Source organism: Sinohyriopsis cumingii, chromosome 1 (genome assembly GCF_028554795.1).
Source record: "Sinohyriopsis cumingii isolate HCF-2022 chromosome 1, ASM2855479v2, whole genome shotgun sequence".
Classification (NCBI taxonomy): Eukaryota; Metazoa; Mollusca; class Bivalvia; order Unionida; family Unionidae; genus Sinohyriopsis; species Sinohyriopsis cumingii.
Window position 1 is genome coordinate 15,583,515 of NC_142961.1, and position 17,486 is coordinate 15,601,000.

Below are 17,486 nucleotides of genomic sequence, written 5' to 3' on the forward strand. Positions count from 1 at the left end.
TTCATATTGTGTATGAATCTTCCAGTTTACCTTTAAATCCATATGGTACCTAAGACTTCCAGTTTACCCTTGTGTTCACACTGTACCTAAATATTCCAGTTTACCCTTGTGTTCACACTGTACCTAAATATTCCAGTTTACCCTTGTGTTCACACTGTACCTAAATATTCCAGTTCACCCTTGTATTCATATTGTGTATGAATCTTCCAGTTTACCTTTAAATCCATATGGTACCTAAGACTTCCAGTTTACCCTTGTGTTCACACTGTACCTAAATATTCCAGTTTACCCTTGTGTTCACACTGTACCTAAATATTCCAGTTTACCCTTGTGTTCACACTGTACCTAAATATTCCAGTTCACCCTTGTATTCATATTGTGTATGAATCTTCCAGTTTACCTTTAAATCCATATGGTACCTAAGACTTCCAGTTTACCTGTGTGTTCATAGTGTACCTAAATCATCCAATTAATCCTTGTGCTCATTATGTGCCTAAATACTATATCTTTATAAAATGCCTTGACCCATTCCTACGCTTCAGTTTGGAGGCATTACACTGCCCAGTTTGCATAGAATTTACCTTGACCCATTCCTACGCTTCAGTTTGGAGGCATTACACTGCCCAGTTTGCATAGAATTTACCTTGACCCATTCCTACGCTTCAGTTTGGAGGCATTACACTGCCCAGTTTGCATAGAATTTACCTTGACCCATTCCTATGCTTCAGTTTGGAGGCATTACACTGCCCAGTTTGCATAGAATTTACCTTGACCCATTCCTATGCTTCAGTTTGGAGGCATTACACTGCCCAGTTTGCATAGAATTTACCTTGACCCATTCCTACGCTTCAGTTTGGAGGCATTACACTGCCCAGTTTGCATAGAATTTACCTTGACCCATTCCTATGCTTCAGTTTGGAGGCATTACACTGCATATAAGTCAGAGAATTAGAAAAACTAGGTTTTCTCAATTATAAATGAGAAAACTCAAAATCTGATCTGGAAAGAAAGATGAAAAGTCAGTATAAAAGAGCATCAGAAGTCAAACATAATGTCACAAATTCTTGGCAGGATTTGATTGGCAACCCACTATGCCATGTCTGGCATGTTGAAATAAAGCATTCCCAATATGTTTTTAAACAAATTGCTGACTTTTTGGATAAATTCTATGCAAACTGGGCAGCGTAATGCCTCCAAACTGAAGCGTAGGAATGGGTCAAGGTAAATTCTATGCAAATTGGTCAGTGTAATGCCTCCAAACTGAAGCATAGGAATGGGTCAAGTTAAATTCTATGCAAACTGGGCAGTGTAATGCCTCCAAACTGAAGCATAGGAATGGGTCAAGTTAAATTCTATGCAAACTGGGCAGTGTAATATTCTGTAGGTATAGCAGGTGATTTGCTTTCACTGAAGTGATAAGATCAAGAACATAAGGTTAATATATTTTTGGCTTTATATTTTGTGTTTGTATCTTTCTTTAATATACTCACAGGGTCTTAAACATTTACAAAAGAAAAAGTATTTGGTCTAAAAATTAAATTTGTTAAAATCTGTTGTAAAAATCTTTGTTACTATGGGGACAGTTTTAAAATGCAGCAATAATATTCAAGTATTGAAGCCATTTCTCCCAATTACAGAACTTTCTGTTGTGTTTATATGAAGGCCTTTGTTTAAGTTCATAAAAGCACATAGAGAAAACGACTATAATGAGCCATATGCATGTATTAAGGTAATGTGTTATTTTGATCCAGAGAAGTGAAATATACTACCAGTAGGATGACCACTGATAATGAAATGATCCAGATTAAAACATGTTTAGGAGCCATCCATTTAGTATATACTCAATAATCTGGCAAAGCTTGACACCCCACCCCATGTACACCTGCATAATGTTTTAAACACCCCCCACCTGCATACATACACCTGATGCATCCCCCCACCCCCAAATTCTGTAGAACAGCCTATATTTAATCCACACAGAAACGACCAAGGATTAATAATATTTACGTGTTTTCTAAAACAAAGTTCACTGACATTGAATGTCTGGCTGCATCAAAAGAAATAAGCTGTGTAACTTAAAATGTTTGTCTAGTGTCCACTATAATTCAAATGCCAACTGTCCACAGTCCAACAGGTTGTGTATTAGACAAATTATTATCACAGTTTCACACACACACAAGCGTATGCATTTGGGTTAATCCCCCCTCCATGCATGCATACTAAATAGACGGTCCCTTACAAGATTTTCCTGTTGATGCAAACTTGAAATAAGTGGAAATTATTGTATGTATTCATCGATTTATCATATTGTGTCATGAATGCAAAAATATTATATGTTATATGGTGGCAGCTTGAAGTTTACCAACATGGGTTTTGATTCATTCAACAATCATCAAAATCAAAGTATACTCCTTTCAGATCTGTTGTTCATGCTTCAGAAATGATAACATTATGACTGAACCCATCCCATCATATTCAAAATTAAATGTAATTAAATCTAATTACTGAAGCCAACACACTTTATTTCTGCTGTTCCATCAGATTTTTCTCTATGCAGTTTTTCACAAGATTGATTTATTTAAAAGTTTAATGTTGTTTTTCTGAGTTTATCATGGTATAAACTGTGAGTTGCCGAATCACACAGCAAATACTGCCCGAAGGATTAAACATTAATCTCTTACAACTGCAACTGTTTATACTTTTTTTTGTTTTTTTTTAAAGATAATTCCTATCAGTTTTAGAGCCTGTTTAAGTACATGAATTCTCATTGAGAACATTTGCTATGTAGCCATTTATAGAACAGGGAATTCTCCATCTGCAGCATAATAGCTATATCAGTATCAAACAAAAGATTAAACCAATGGTAGGCAATCTAATTTTATGTCATAATTAACTCAGGATAGCATCAACTTAAAGAGTCATTCATATGTCAAACAAAACCCATCCCTTGCTTTGAATATTGAACGTCTACTCAGAAAACAAGTCAATCTAGATAAAAGATTAAGACCATGCTGTGGAATGTTCAAAATATTAGATAAATTAAGCATAAAATTGTATATTAACACAGCATCATGTATAGTTATTAATAAAGTATACAACTGTATATCAATTAACACAGCATACAATTGTATTGTAATTAATACAGCAAACAATTGTGGAGTAATTAACAGCATGCAGCCATATAGTAATTAACATAGCATACAGCTGCATAGTAATTAACAAAACAGAATTGTATAGCAATTAACAAAGTATACAATGGTATAGTAATTAACACAGCATACAATTATATAGCAATTAATCAAGCATACAGTTGTAGAGTAATTAGCAAAGCATACAGTTATACAGCAATTAAAAAAGCATGCAATTGTATAGTAATTAGCAAAGCATACAGTTGTATAGTAATTAACAAACTATACAATGGTATAGTAATTAACACACCATACAATTATATAGCAATTAACCAATCATACAGTTGTATAGTAATTAACAAATTAAAATTTCAGATTATGTGAATAAAAAGATTGAAATAGAATTAAAATACAAATCTGAACTGTTAATTAGTACTTTTAATATTATATAGCAAGCAGGTATGAAAAATATCATAGTAAATGTGTTTCCATAGTTCATCAGAACATGATTGTAATATTTATGTTTAAGACAAAATATAGTCAGCAATATATATCTATTTACTCTTAAGACTTTTGGATTTTTAACTTTTTTTTGAAAGATTGGCTGTCAAAAGAACTGTCGTTAGTTGATGAAATAAATCGATGTATCTCAATATTTGTTAATCTATGTGTATATAATTGTACATATAACTTAGTGAAAAGCTTTTCCTTTTAACTTTGATTATGTAAGTTATACAGAAATGAAACATTTCAGGAACATGTCTTAAAAACCATAATGTACCAGTACTCTGCAATGCCTATTTACAGAAAAGTTGGCAACTTGGAAACCTTTCACCCCAAGAGCATGTTTTTGGGTGAAGGAGCACTTTTTTAGAATAGAAAGATCAAACTACAGTATTAAAGAACCTACTTACTTTCTTTAGCAGCAGTGTAAATGGTCCCTGAGAGCTTTGGGTGTGGCTCAGCTGTTTTGGCTGCTATAATGATATTGGCCCCATCTCTAGCAGCTTTCAGGGCTATGGCCTTCCCAATGCCTCGACTGGCCCCAGTAATGAAAAGGGTCTTGCCACATAAGTTTCTTGAATGTAAACAATGAGTATGAGAAGTGAGCAAATATACACAAATGTTTATGAAATTATTCTTTATCATTGAAGTGATCTGCAGAGTATATGACACTGCTAAAGTGTTTGAAAGTTTCCTTTGGTTTTACATTTATTGAAATAATACTGTAAATCAGTTAAAATATTAGACTGGAGGGTTATTTAGCATAATCCTTTTTAAACTGAGTGAGCATGTGTAAAAAATAATTATCTGATAAAACTTAAGATCTGTGTTGTGTAATCATTTATTTATTTGTTTCCAAATGATCAATTATTTTTTATCAAGATTTTTTAAAGTGTTTTAATCTCTAAGTAAGACTTTCACTCATCATTTGACCATATTATGTCTATACCTTTCACATACTTCGATAACATAAAATTGTAGGGATCTGTTGTATAATTTATTTATAAGAAATTTTCATTTTCTTTCTAACCATGGACTTTCCACTTCTCTGATATGGCATTTTGTATAACATGATTCTATTAATGATATTTTGTATCACATGACACCACTGATGACATTTTGTGTCACTTGATACAATATTTACATTTTGTATCACATTATTCTATTATTATAACATTTTGTATCACAAGATATCACTGATATAACATTTTGTGTCAAATCATGTGACATTTTGAATCACATGATACCACTGATTGTGTCACATGATACCACTGACATGATATTTTGTATCACTTGAATTCACTGACATGACATTTCATATCACATTATGCCAATGATTTGACATTTTGTGTCACATGACACCATTGACATAACACTTTATAAGTCTATGTTATTTATTAAATATTCAGATATGTGATGCATCCAAAATACATGACCATGAGATTCAGACAAATATTATGCAATAATAAACAAAATTCTGTGAAAGATGATGTTTTTTTCAAGGTCATCCATTTGTTTTGCTGCAATATTCAAAGTATTCTTGGGTTCCCTTTTAATAAGTTGTGTGCTACGCAGATTATACACCTAATCATGGCTAATTGTTTCACTCCATCTAATCATGACTATTTGTTTCACTCCATCTAATCACGACTAATTGTTTCACTCCATCTAATCATGACTATTTGTTTCACTCCATTTTATCATGCTAATTGTTTCACTCCATCTAATGATGACTAATTGTTTCACTCCATCTAATCATGACTAATTGTTTCACTCCATTTAATCATGCTAATTGTTTCACTCCATCTAATCACGACTAATTGTTTCACTCCATCTAATCATGACTATTTGTTTCACTCCATCTAATCACAACTAATTGTTTCACTCCATCTAATCATGACTAATTGTTTCACTCCATCTAATCATGACTATTTGTTTCACTCCATTTAATCATGCTAATTGTTTCACTCCATCTAATCATGACTAATTGTTTCACTCCATCTAATCACGACTAATTGTTTCACTCCATCTAATCACAACTAATTGTTTCACTCCATCTAATCACAACTAATTGTTTCACTCCATCTAATCACGACTAATTGTTTCACTCCATCTAATCATGACTATTTGTTTGACTCCATTTAATCATGCTAATTCTTTCACTCCATCTAATCATGACTAGTAAACAATGTTTCACTTTATCTACAGATTTATTCCAACATGCAATTTGTTATGAAAACACCTACATGGATCAGGTATGAACTATCGTTTTAAAATACCACCAGGACATTGTGAAAATTTTTGTCAAAAATGTATTTTTCTGTGAATTACCTTGAGGAGTGAGACTGAGATGGTGCAAGATTTTCTTTGTGATGTCAAAGGTATGAATATTTGATCATTTCATACTAGTATTCTGCTATTCATATATGTAGATCTCAGAATGATGATATTTTTTTGTGATGTCAAAGGTATGAATATTTTATCATTTCATACTAGTATTCTGCTATTCATATATGTAGATCTCAGAATGATGATATTTTTGTGATGTCAAAGGTATGAATATTTCATCATTTCATACTAGTATTCTGCTATTCATATATGTAGATCTCAAAATGTGATGTCAAAGGTATGAATATTTGATCATTTCATACTAGTATTCTGCTATTCATATATGTAGATTTCAGAATGATGATACTTTTTATGTCAAAGGTATGAATGTTTGATCATTTCATACTATTATTCTGCTATTCATATATGTAGATCTCAGAATGATGATATTTTTTGTGATGTCAAAGGTATGAATATTTCCTCATTTCATACTAGTATTCTGCTATTCATATATGTAGATCTCTGAATGTGATGTCAAAGGTATGAATATTTGATCATTTCATACTAGTATTCTGCTATTCATATATGTAGCTCTCAGAATGATGATATATTTTCGTGATGTCAAAGGTATGAATATTTTATCATTTCATACTAGTATTCTGCTATTCATACAGTAGATCTCAGAATGATGATATTTTTTTGTGATGTCAAAGGTATGAATATTTCATCATTTCATACTAGTATTCTGCTATTCATATATGTAGATCTCAGAATGGTGATATTTTTTTGTGATGTCAAAGGTATGAATATTTGATCATTTCATACTAGTATTCTGCTATTCATATATGCAGATCTCAAAATGATGATATTTTTTGTGATGTCAAAGGTATGAGTATTTCATCATTTCATACTAGTATTCTGCTATTCACATTCTGCTATTCATATATGTAGATCTCAGAATGATGATATTTTTTTGTGATGTCAAAGGTATGAATATTTGATTATTTCATACTAGTATTCTGCTATTCATATATGTAGATCTCTGAATGTGATGTCAAAGGTGTGAATATTTGATCATTTCATACTAGTATTCTGCTATTCATATAGTAGATCTCAGAATGATGATATTTTTTTGTGATGTCAAAGGTATGAATATTTCATCATTTCATACTAGTATTCTGCTATTCATATAGTAGATCTCAGAATGATGATATATTTTTGTGATGTCAAAGGTATGACTGTTTGATCATTTCATACTAGTATTCTGCTATTCATATATGTAGATCGCAGAATGATGATATTTTTTTGTGATGTCAAAGGTATGAATATATGATCATTTCATACTAGTATTCTGCTATTCATATATGTAGATCTCAGAATGATGATATTTTTTGTGATGTCAAAGGTATGAATATTTCATCATTTCATACTAGTATTCTGCTATTCATATATGTAGATCTCAAAATGTGATGTCAAAGGTATGAATATTTGATCATTTCATAACTAGTATTCTGCTATTCATATATGTAAATCTCAGAATGATGATATTTTTTTATGTCAAAGGTATGAATGTTTGATCATTTCATACTAGTATTCTGCTATTCATATATGTAGATCTCAGAATGATGATATTTTTTTGTGATGTCAAAGGTATGAATATTTCATCATTTCATACAAGTATTCTGCTATTCATATAGTAGATCTCAGAATGATGATATATTTTCGTGATGTCAAAGGTATGAATATTTGATCATTTCATACTAGTATTCTGCTATTCATATATGTAGATCTCAGAATGATATTTTTTGTGATGTCAAAGGTATGAATATTTCATCATTTCATACTAGTATTCTGCTATTCATATATGTAGATCTCAGAATGATGATATATTTTTGTGATGTCAAAGGTATGAATATTTGATCATTTCATACTAGTATTCTGCTATTCATATATGTAGATCTCAGAATGATGATATTTTTTTGTGATGTCAAAGGTATGAATATTTGATCATTTCATACTAGTATTCTGCTATTCGTATATGTAGATCTCAGAATCTTGTATACAGGAGTGACCAGATAGAATAGAGTACTATATGTCATTAATAGTACATGTAAATCTCAGAATCATGTATACAAGGGTGACCAGACAGAAAAAAGTGCTGTCATTGATGATTCATGTAGATCTTAAAATCTTGTATATAAGAGTGACCAAATAAAAAAAAAGTACTCTGTCATTGATAGTTCATGTAGATCTGAAAATCATATATATGGGGATGACCAGATATAAAAAAGGACACTCATTTATAGTAGATGTGCAGGAAAATCACCAAATATGAAAACCTCAGTATGCAAAAATTCCCTTGAAACTTAGTCATATTTTTAGTCAGAACTTTTTCCAGCCTAAATTTGAATGAACACTGTAAATCTGATCCCCAACTTGGACAATTTAAAGAAATTATCAGTTTCAAATGGCAATTGTACGCTAAATATAACCCCATATCAGCGAAAAACTGAACCCTTCTAAAAACATGATAGAATACAGCTGTATGGAAACAGCTAAGGTCATGTAAAGTACAAAGAAATCTAAGTTAGGAAAAAACACACAGAGATCCAATTAAATAGTATTTATCACATTTGTGTATCTATTTTTGTAAATTGAGTGGTTATTGATGTTTTTTCCAACTTTACCTGTAACTTGTATTTCAGAGAACAGTTTCATCTCAATTTTATGTGACACAGAAGTCATCATTGTGTGAAAAACACTTTCAAACAGAACATTTAATGGTATCAGTCAGGAAGGTTATCTGTTTTGAGAGGTTTACAAAAACAATTTAGCCTTACCCACCACCACCACCACCAGATATCTCTCAATTATGATCATTTTTTACTCACGGGGAGTGGGTGGGGTCTACCTTATAAAAGGGGGACCACTCTGTATGCATAACAAATTTAATGGAATGCTTTCTTTGCTCTCTTTTTCTTGTTGATCAAAGAATCTGAAACAAAAATATCTCTTAATAGCAAAAAGAACAAAGAATTTGCTTTACCCTGTATTTTCAGCCATTCATCAACTGTTAGTGTGTCTTCTGGCGTCTAAAATGACAATAATAAGGTGTCCTACTTCTTGACCACAATCTCTTGTACTAAGTTTTCTTCTGCACACAGTGAACATGTATAATAATTCAAAATTGAGAAAATAATTAAATTGGTTGATTATGGACTGTATGCATGGCAAACACCACAACATAAATAGTATATACCCCTACTAATGGACAGAACTGGGTCAGATAGCATTAGACAGACATTCAGGTACATACATAGGTAAATTATCAATGAGGAGTTACATATAATCACTGCTGTAAAACTTGTAAAATTCAAACATCAAGAATTACTTAGTTGCTATATATATGTTCATACCTGTAGATGAGCATGCAGATTGAAACAGACCATAGTTTCCCTGCACATAATTACTGCTGATACCTATGAAAATTATTTTAACATTAAAGTAAAACAATTAAAATATAAATGAGATGTTTCCTAATTCATTAAATGCTAATTCAGTTAGAGCCCATTAATTAATGTTATCTGATACAATTTTTTATTTTCAGTTGAAGCATCTTACATTATAATGCAAAATGAGATATCATTGGTTAACATTGAGACTACTAAGTTTAGTTTATATTACACTACACAATCCATTGCACTTTGTTAGTAGGGGCCCCGAGTGGCCAAGTGGTCTAACACGCTCTCCGTTACGGATCATTGCCATCTCACCTCTGTCTGTGTGGGTTCGAGTCTCGGATTCAGCCTATGTGGGTATGTGAGAAAGCTTGTCAGTAGCTTCTCATGGGTTGGTGGTTCTTTCTGGGGTTTTCCTGGGTTCTTCCTCCACCATTAATACTGGCTGCCATGTATATCCTATCGTGTGCTGAAAAATGGCGTTAAACCCTACAACAACAGCAACAACAACAACTTTGTTGGTTGCACCTTATTATTATGTTTGAAGGATTTTCGTATTCTTTTACTTGTATATATTATAGTAGTAATACAATACATCATTACCAGCTATTGTTGTGTTACTATATCAGTATATTCTTTTACTTGTATATATTATAGTAGTAATACAATACATCATTACCAGCTATTGTTGTGTTACTATATCAGTATGAGAGTATCCAATTAGTACTTAGAGTTCTAGAATCTGTCAGATACCTAGGTCAACTTCCATCAGAATATTGTCATCTTTTCCTTGGAATTCTTGCAGTTCTTGTGTGTCTCCTGAGAGCTTAACATTTCACATTTTGGATTGCAGTTAAATTCCACTCAGGCTTGGCTAATGTGGGTATGTGAGAAAGCTTGCAGTAACTTCTTGTGGGTTGGTGGTTCTTCCTGTGGTTTTCCAGGGTTCTTCCTCCACCAGTTATACTGGCCGCCTATCTTGTACTGAAAATTGGCATTAAATCCTACAACAACAACAACAACTCCACCCATCTCTAATTGAATTTGCATAACATATGATCATGCTCCTCAGAACTCGGCAATGGTATTCTACAAACTTCATTCATCATATACATCATTTATCTCTATAATGAGTTTGTTCATTAATGTGTGAAACATTTTCAGGTCATTGATATTGTTGGTAAGCAAACGCTGTCAAATCAATATGGTCCCATTGATTACTTCTGGCACATTGTTACCAGTGTGAACCAACCGCATGAGTGTTTCCAACTGGTTCACGAGTTCATGGACCTGTTCCTGGTCTAAAGACACACGTAAACCCTGAGCATCCACCAAGACCTTTTCCACTGGGAATCTTCCTCAGGAGGCAGTATAGCTGGGTCTCTTTTGCATCCATTTTTCTATAGAGATTAACGATCCTTATAAAATCCTGCCACATAGGATAATCAGTGGTTATTTTGTCAATTTCAACCCACTTCTGAAATACCCATTCAGTGGGCCATGCAGCTTTGATGGAACCTTGTTGCACATCCTTGGTATTTTGTGCTGCAACATAACTTTCTCATGTTTTCATAGTTGTTTTTTTTTTTGGCGCAGCAAATCATAGGGTATTTTAAAGAGTTATTTGGCATGCCAGCTCAATAATGTTTTGAGGTTTTGTTGGTAACTGTGTTATGCACCCGAGTGGTTGTTAATGTAAAAGATTCTCATTTGTCTCACAGATGTTTTTTGCGACCACCCCTACATAATTTTGTGTGCCATCTGTGGTATCTTTGGTTTAATCTAGTCCTTTTTGGAATTTAACAATTTGATGGTTGCTGCATTTTCTCTAGTGGCTTTCTTGATAATCCTGGATGTGTTTTGCTATCTTGGAAACAGGACCAGGTTGCATCTCTATTATCATCATCTTTGTTACTTGTTCAGCAGTTTTTGTGTGGGCTTTATCAATAATGCAAACGTTTGTTCAAAATCAGCTGCGAGGTCTTCCTGTGGGATTCAATCCATGAAACATCTTGATCAAGTGTAACGCTCTGACCAGTTAGGGCATTTGTAAAAGAAGACGACAAGTGGTTGGGTCCAGAAGAACTTAACTCTGATCAGTAGCCAAACTCTAAATCAATTATGATAAGGTTTACTCACCCAGTTATTGTGCTTAGCTTAGCATGCCCTGCATATTTAGACATGGACACTTGTCCTTTTTGTTGCCGTTGGCCTGATGAGGTATGGGACTTAGTAGAAAGTTCAGTTGCCTTTATGGCCAGGAAGACAGCACCTGCTTGTATCCCTTTGTCACTGGAAAACACACATCTCTTCATTCTTAGGAGCAATTTGAGGGAAGTCACCACTTACCTTATGGAAGGGGTCCATAACACTTTCTGGGGTACAGAAATTAGCTGCCTCCACAACAGTGAGATCACTGACACATGGAAGGAAGTTGTCAGCTCCCATGAAGGAGAATCCTCAGAACTTACCAGTGGAGTTTAGTCATCATCACTCCCTAATGAACCCTGCTTTTCCAAATCAATGGAAGTGCAATTTCCTTTTCATATAAGTGAACCTATTTTTAAATCAAAGAAACCTTATTTGTCGAAGTCAGGAGAAGAAAGAGGGATCTTTACACCTTGTCAGTAGAATAGGTTTGTTTATGGTTCAATGGTAACTGATTATTTGCCAAGCTGAGTTTCTAGCCAATAATCTGTTACTTTTCATAGCTCCTGTTCCTTCTAAAACACTTATATGTATTTTCCTCTCTCTCAAAAAGGTAACTCTGGTATTTTGGAGCTATATTATCGAGGTTTTTTATTTAGACGAATATCATATCAATCTCTCACCTAGACAGATATTTCTTTCATGAGAATCAAATCCCATACAGTCAGGGCTATAGCTGCATCTAGAGTCGTTCTTAACCATTCTTCTTTGCATGGTGCCATGATAGTCACATTTTGGAGATCTCATTTGCAAGATTTCAAAGGTCAGTAACACCAATGAACTGACACAAAAAATACCCCATTCCACAAGGTCCACACATATCCACCTAAACGTTTAAAGCAGGGTCACAAGCAGAACATCCATACCTTATTTACAACTCCTTTCCACCTGACTGTAAAGCCCCCCTCCCCTTTGTAAAGGGTGAGGGTTGATTGGCAGATTGTACATTCTTTCAAGTGTCCGCTTTAATCACTTTTCGTTATCTAGGAGATGATCGCCCTCGGTGTTATTGCCCGGATGGTGTAAACTTATAGGCAGAATAAATAGAAATCTGAGCAGATATATAGTGCAGAACACCTCAAGCCCCCATACATTAAAATTAAAATTTAATCAATTACATAAGCAATGGTGATAATACAATACATTAGGAAGATACACTACTTTTTGGAATAAATCTTTCACCGAATTTCAAAACACAAATATATTTATAAAAATAGCCAATCCGTTGTACTGATAAAATTAGTTTGTCATACGATCGAGTGAACAATCGAAGTCGTTGCCTTGTACAATTGCATAACCTGCTTATCTCTGGTTCACTCCAATTTCACTGTAGCTATTCTCTGTCCTTTTGCCTTTTTCCTTTTTTTTCTCTCCTAACTTCCCTACTGTCTTGCCTCCTTTTAGCCCTCAAACTTTGTGTGGGTAGGTGGATATGTAAGCATGTAGATACATCAGTGCATATGTACATCTGAGGACACATCTGGGAATACGTCTAAAGAGCTATTTTCCCCTTTGAAAACAAACAAAGAACAACCCAAATGTCCTGTCTGTTATCCTACTAGGGATAGAACATTATTCTCCTCTCGTTATCGGATCTTACTATTGGTATTAAAACAGATACCAAAGGCTATTTAATCGGGCCAAGCATGGTAGACCAAAACAAACCTAGTTTCATAAGATTAATGTATTTCCCAATGGTTAATTCATCACTTCACAATAACACATGAGACTTAGAAACTCTGCTCTCGTCTCACTTACACAAATGAATGAATGAAATTCACTACCTCAGGCTTTAAGTTATGTTCAGCAAATACACACATTCAAGTCTTTAGCATACATGAAATCACACTGCATGGCCTAACAACGTTAAATTTCAGTCAATATGTACTCAGGTCTTTATCATGCGTGAAATTACCTGAGATCGGTGAATTCACACGGATTCTCATAACTCATATTAACTAAAGTAATACAGGAAATTCTTAGAACCTAACTCTTATAAAAACAAGACAACTAATTCAAACAATTCAGCAACCTTATATAAAGAAGATTATTGTACAAATTCATATCTATCTCTCTCTCTCTCTCTCTCTCTCTCTCTCTCTATATATATATATATATATATATATATATATATATATATATATATATATATATATATATATATATATATATATATATATATATATGTATATATATATATATAAACTCAACACAGTTATACTCACATCAAGAGAATTGATCTACGAATTTAAACAATTAAATTCATGCACATATCAAATAATTCAAAGCAAAACATTATGTTGGTATCAAGGAATCTCATGAATTTGGCGCAAATACCTTTTGTGCTTTCAAGCATTCATTTATACTGACAAAATTGTGTCCGTTGACCTTCCAGACATCCGGTCCCTTGGACAAATGTTTACAAGAGAATTTCTTCCAAATTGACTCTCGGAGTTCCCTGTACTTTTGCTCTTGCAGCAAAGCTTAGACTAATTAGATTTTTTGATTGGGGGGGGGGGGAATATTTACAGCTAGGAAATTTAGTATGGGAAACATGCCCCTATTTAGTGTAACCAGTCAGGATGAAATATATTTACCGCCTTTTATCTAGGCACCAAAATTGGGGTCAATTTGACCTTCCAGGTTTTCTACTAACAGTTTCTGGAATTTGTCTAGTTCGACAATTCCACTATGAAATCGAAGTTAGCCGTGTACCTAATAGTCTGTCTCGTGGTTTAGTCAACGAATGCTTAATTTAAAAATCTCTACCTCTACCAACCAGACATTATGAATAGCTGCAGTATAGCGATTTAGCAAGCACCTGTCCTCATAAATCTAATTAATTGTTCTCTGGCCCAAACTAATGTGCTTTTCGTAGATCGACAGAAATTTGCCCCCTCATACTGACTTTCTCAATGGAAGGTTGCTGGACAAGGGACAAAGTCTATGGACCCTCCTCCTTTGCTAAGGAGGGAGGCAGTCATCCCTAGTAAGTCGTACCCTCTCCTGCCAAGCCTCCCCAACCAAGTACAGTGGTTCCTAACCCCCAGATCTCAATTCAAATCAAGGTCACAAGGATGTTCTAGAGAGTTTGAGAGGGTCTCTAGGACTTTTTTGAGGGTGGCAAAATGTATCAAAACGTGGAAAGGGGTCATGAAGCTAAAAACATTTTTTAGGATCATTGCCAAGAAAGACTGAGAACCACTGCTTTACACCAGTGTCTCAGATTCAAACATGTTTGTTCACCTAGTCCTGTAAAGCCTTTGGTCTCAGGGAAAATTTACCTTTCATATCAACAATCGAGCACATTAACGGTGTATCAACCACATAAGACATTGCTGCATCATGGCTGCTACTGACAGTATATTGCTTGTGCCATGCCTTAGACTTTAAGAGGTCACTCATGCATCTTCTTGCTTTTTGTAGGTCTGGAACTCCATTTGATATCTTCACTTTTTCATCTTTATGTCTTTCCGATGTCTGACCAGAGGGCATGGGTAGTGGACACCTTCAGTTTTGTAGTTACATAGCCATGACTCTCATTTGCCTTCAAGATCTCACAACAACCAGCCAAGTATTGTAATAATACCATATATACTCACTTATAAGAAGAGTGCAACTGCACAAACCCAGATCTGCCATCGCAGTATGCACCGGCAGATCTGGATCTGTGCAGTTCATTAGGATTAATCAGCAGAACAATCAACATAGACCCTGGTCTCAAAGTGCATTATGCTATGGCAGATCAGGATCTTGCAGTTTGATTCAACCTATATGTGAGTATATATGGTAATAATAATAATATTTTATAGATTAACCATCTACATTACGATGCTACTCTCCCTTCAGACCTGCTTCATGTGGAAAATTGATATACATTATTATAACTGAAAGTGTCTGTTTATTATGACAATAATCAGATGTTGCTAAACATGTAAGAAAAGCACTTTTTTAAAAATAACTCTAGATTATCACCTTTTTTTCCCCATATGATGAATACTGTTAAATTTAAAAGCACTTATATATTACAGAGACATTTTGACTTCGGAAGTCAAAGATTCCCATAATTACTAGCTCTTGATCCATATTCAAAAGAGTTAGTAATGAATAATTCTTGATTTTGGAACATTTTCTTTAAGAGACTAGTACACTAAAATGCTTTTTAATTAATCAAATGTTCTAGAACATCTAGCCATTTAAATTCATGGAATAGAGGTTTGCTTGCAGATGCCTCAAATGATTTTTCAATTACAACTGATGCTGCTATATTATGTACTTTTGAAAGTTTGTTGATATTGATACAATACTTTTTTTTATATCAACCATCTAGCATTTAAGGGTACATCAACAATAAAGACATACAATACATTGGTCATAGCATACCTTAGATTTCAAGGGGGTATTCATGCCCCCTTCTCTCTACCTGTAATTCTTGACCTTCCTCCATTGGACTGCTTCAGAGGAAATCATTCTCAGAGTCCACCACATTCTGGGTAAGAGAAATACTGTCAAACATCCTGTCCAGACAGAGAGAATTGGTCCTCATGGGCTTGTCTGAACACCATATCATTTTTGCGACACCAATTTTTGATTTTTGTTTAAGTTGAATTGCACAACATTATAGAGGATCCATATGAATTAAGTGAAGAATCATCAGCAAAAACATAAAAGGCCAACATTTGATACACTTGCAATAAGGGTGGATCATTTATGATAACAAGAAATAAGAGAAGTCTGAGGAGTGGTTCTTGAGGAACACCAGCTTTCACATGTTCTGGTTGTGATTTTGTTCTTCCTATACAAACCTGCTGTATTAACCACTGGTTAGTGCTGTCATGAAATCTTTAGCATTTCAAATTGATAGCACGATGGAATGATTAATGAAACAAAAGTCTTTTTAAAATCTGAGTGAACATTTCTAGTTAGCTTTCCTTTCCTTATTTCATTCAACTGTTAGTTAGAGCTGTTTGGCAAAAGCTTAAATGTTGAATTACTGATTGTTCCTTATGTACAAGTATATATATTTTTTTAAATATACAGAATTTGCTAAAGATTTTTCTGCTACATTAGAAAGAATGGGTAGTGTGATATTGGTCTGTAAAAAATTTCTGGTTTTCCCTCACATTTCTTAAAAATATGTGTCAGTTTCATAATTTTAAGCAGATTGGGATATTCATTTGTTGCAATACTGATTATATGAGTAATTGTCTTAGTTACCACTGGTGCAGACAATTTGAGAATTCAGGGTCCAGTAAGATCCAATCCTGTAGCTTTGTTTACATTTAGGTTTTCCAATATTTTTAAAACTTCATGCTATCTAACATGCTCCAATATAAATGGTGTTATATTTTGTAGTTTCTCACTTTGGTTCTCACTTAGATCCGTAGAATCAAAGTTTTCACTTTTACCATTTGCAATCGGAGACACTATGAAAATACTTGCTCAGTGAATCTACATTACTCTGCATAAAAGTCACTGTATGACCATTATAATGTATTACTCGGAGGAACATGCAACTTTTTGATATTTAGTTTGTTTCAATATTTCCATACAGTACTAGATTTTTCATTCTCCTCAGTGGCTTATTTGTAGTATGTCTTTTGGACTATTCCAATCATATCTGTAACTGCATTCCTCCATAGGGGCCCCAAGTGGCCGAGTGGTCTAAAGCGCTCTCCGTTACAGATCACTGCCATCTCACCTCTGTCAGCGTGGGTTCGAGTCTCGGATTCAGCCTATGTGGGTATGTGAGAAAGCTTGCCAGTAGCTTCTTGTGGGTCGGTGGTTCTTTCTGGGGTTTTCCCGGGTTCTTCCTCCACCATTAATACTGGCCGCCATGTATAGCCTATCATGTGCTGAA

General features: G+C 34.1%; 1 protein-coding gene across 1 annotated transcript in view; it reads right to left on the reverse strand.

The window, feature by feature from the left end:
• The window catches only part of LOC149806450 (hydroxysteroid dehydrogenase-like protein 2), a 36,914-nt gene extending 27,693 nt beyond the window's left edge, over positions 1–9,221 (reverse strand). The window contains exons 1-2 of the mRNA XM_089953516.1: positions 9,007–9,221; positions 4,043–4,206 (exon numbers count right to left, since the gene is read on the reverse strand). Of these exons, the coding sequence (XP_089809642.1) occupies positions 4,043–4,206; positions 9,007–9,023 (181 nt within the window). The 5' untranslated portion in view covers positions 9,024–9,221. The remainder of the gene's footprint in view (positions 1–4,042; positions 4,207–9,006) is intronic.
• Between the last annotated feature and the right edge of the window lie 8,265 nt (positions 9,222–17,486).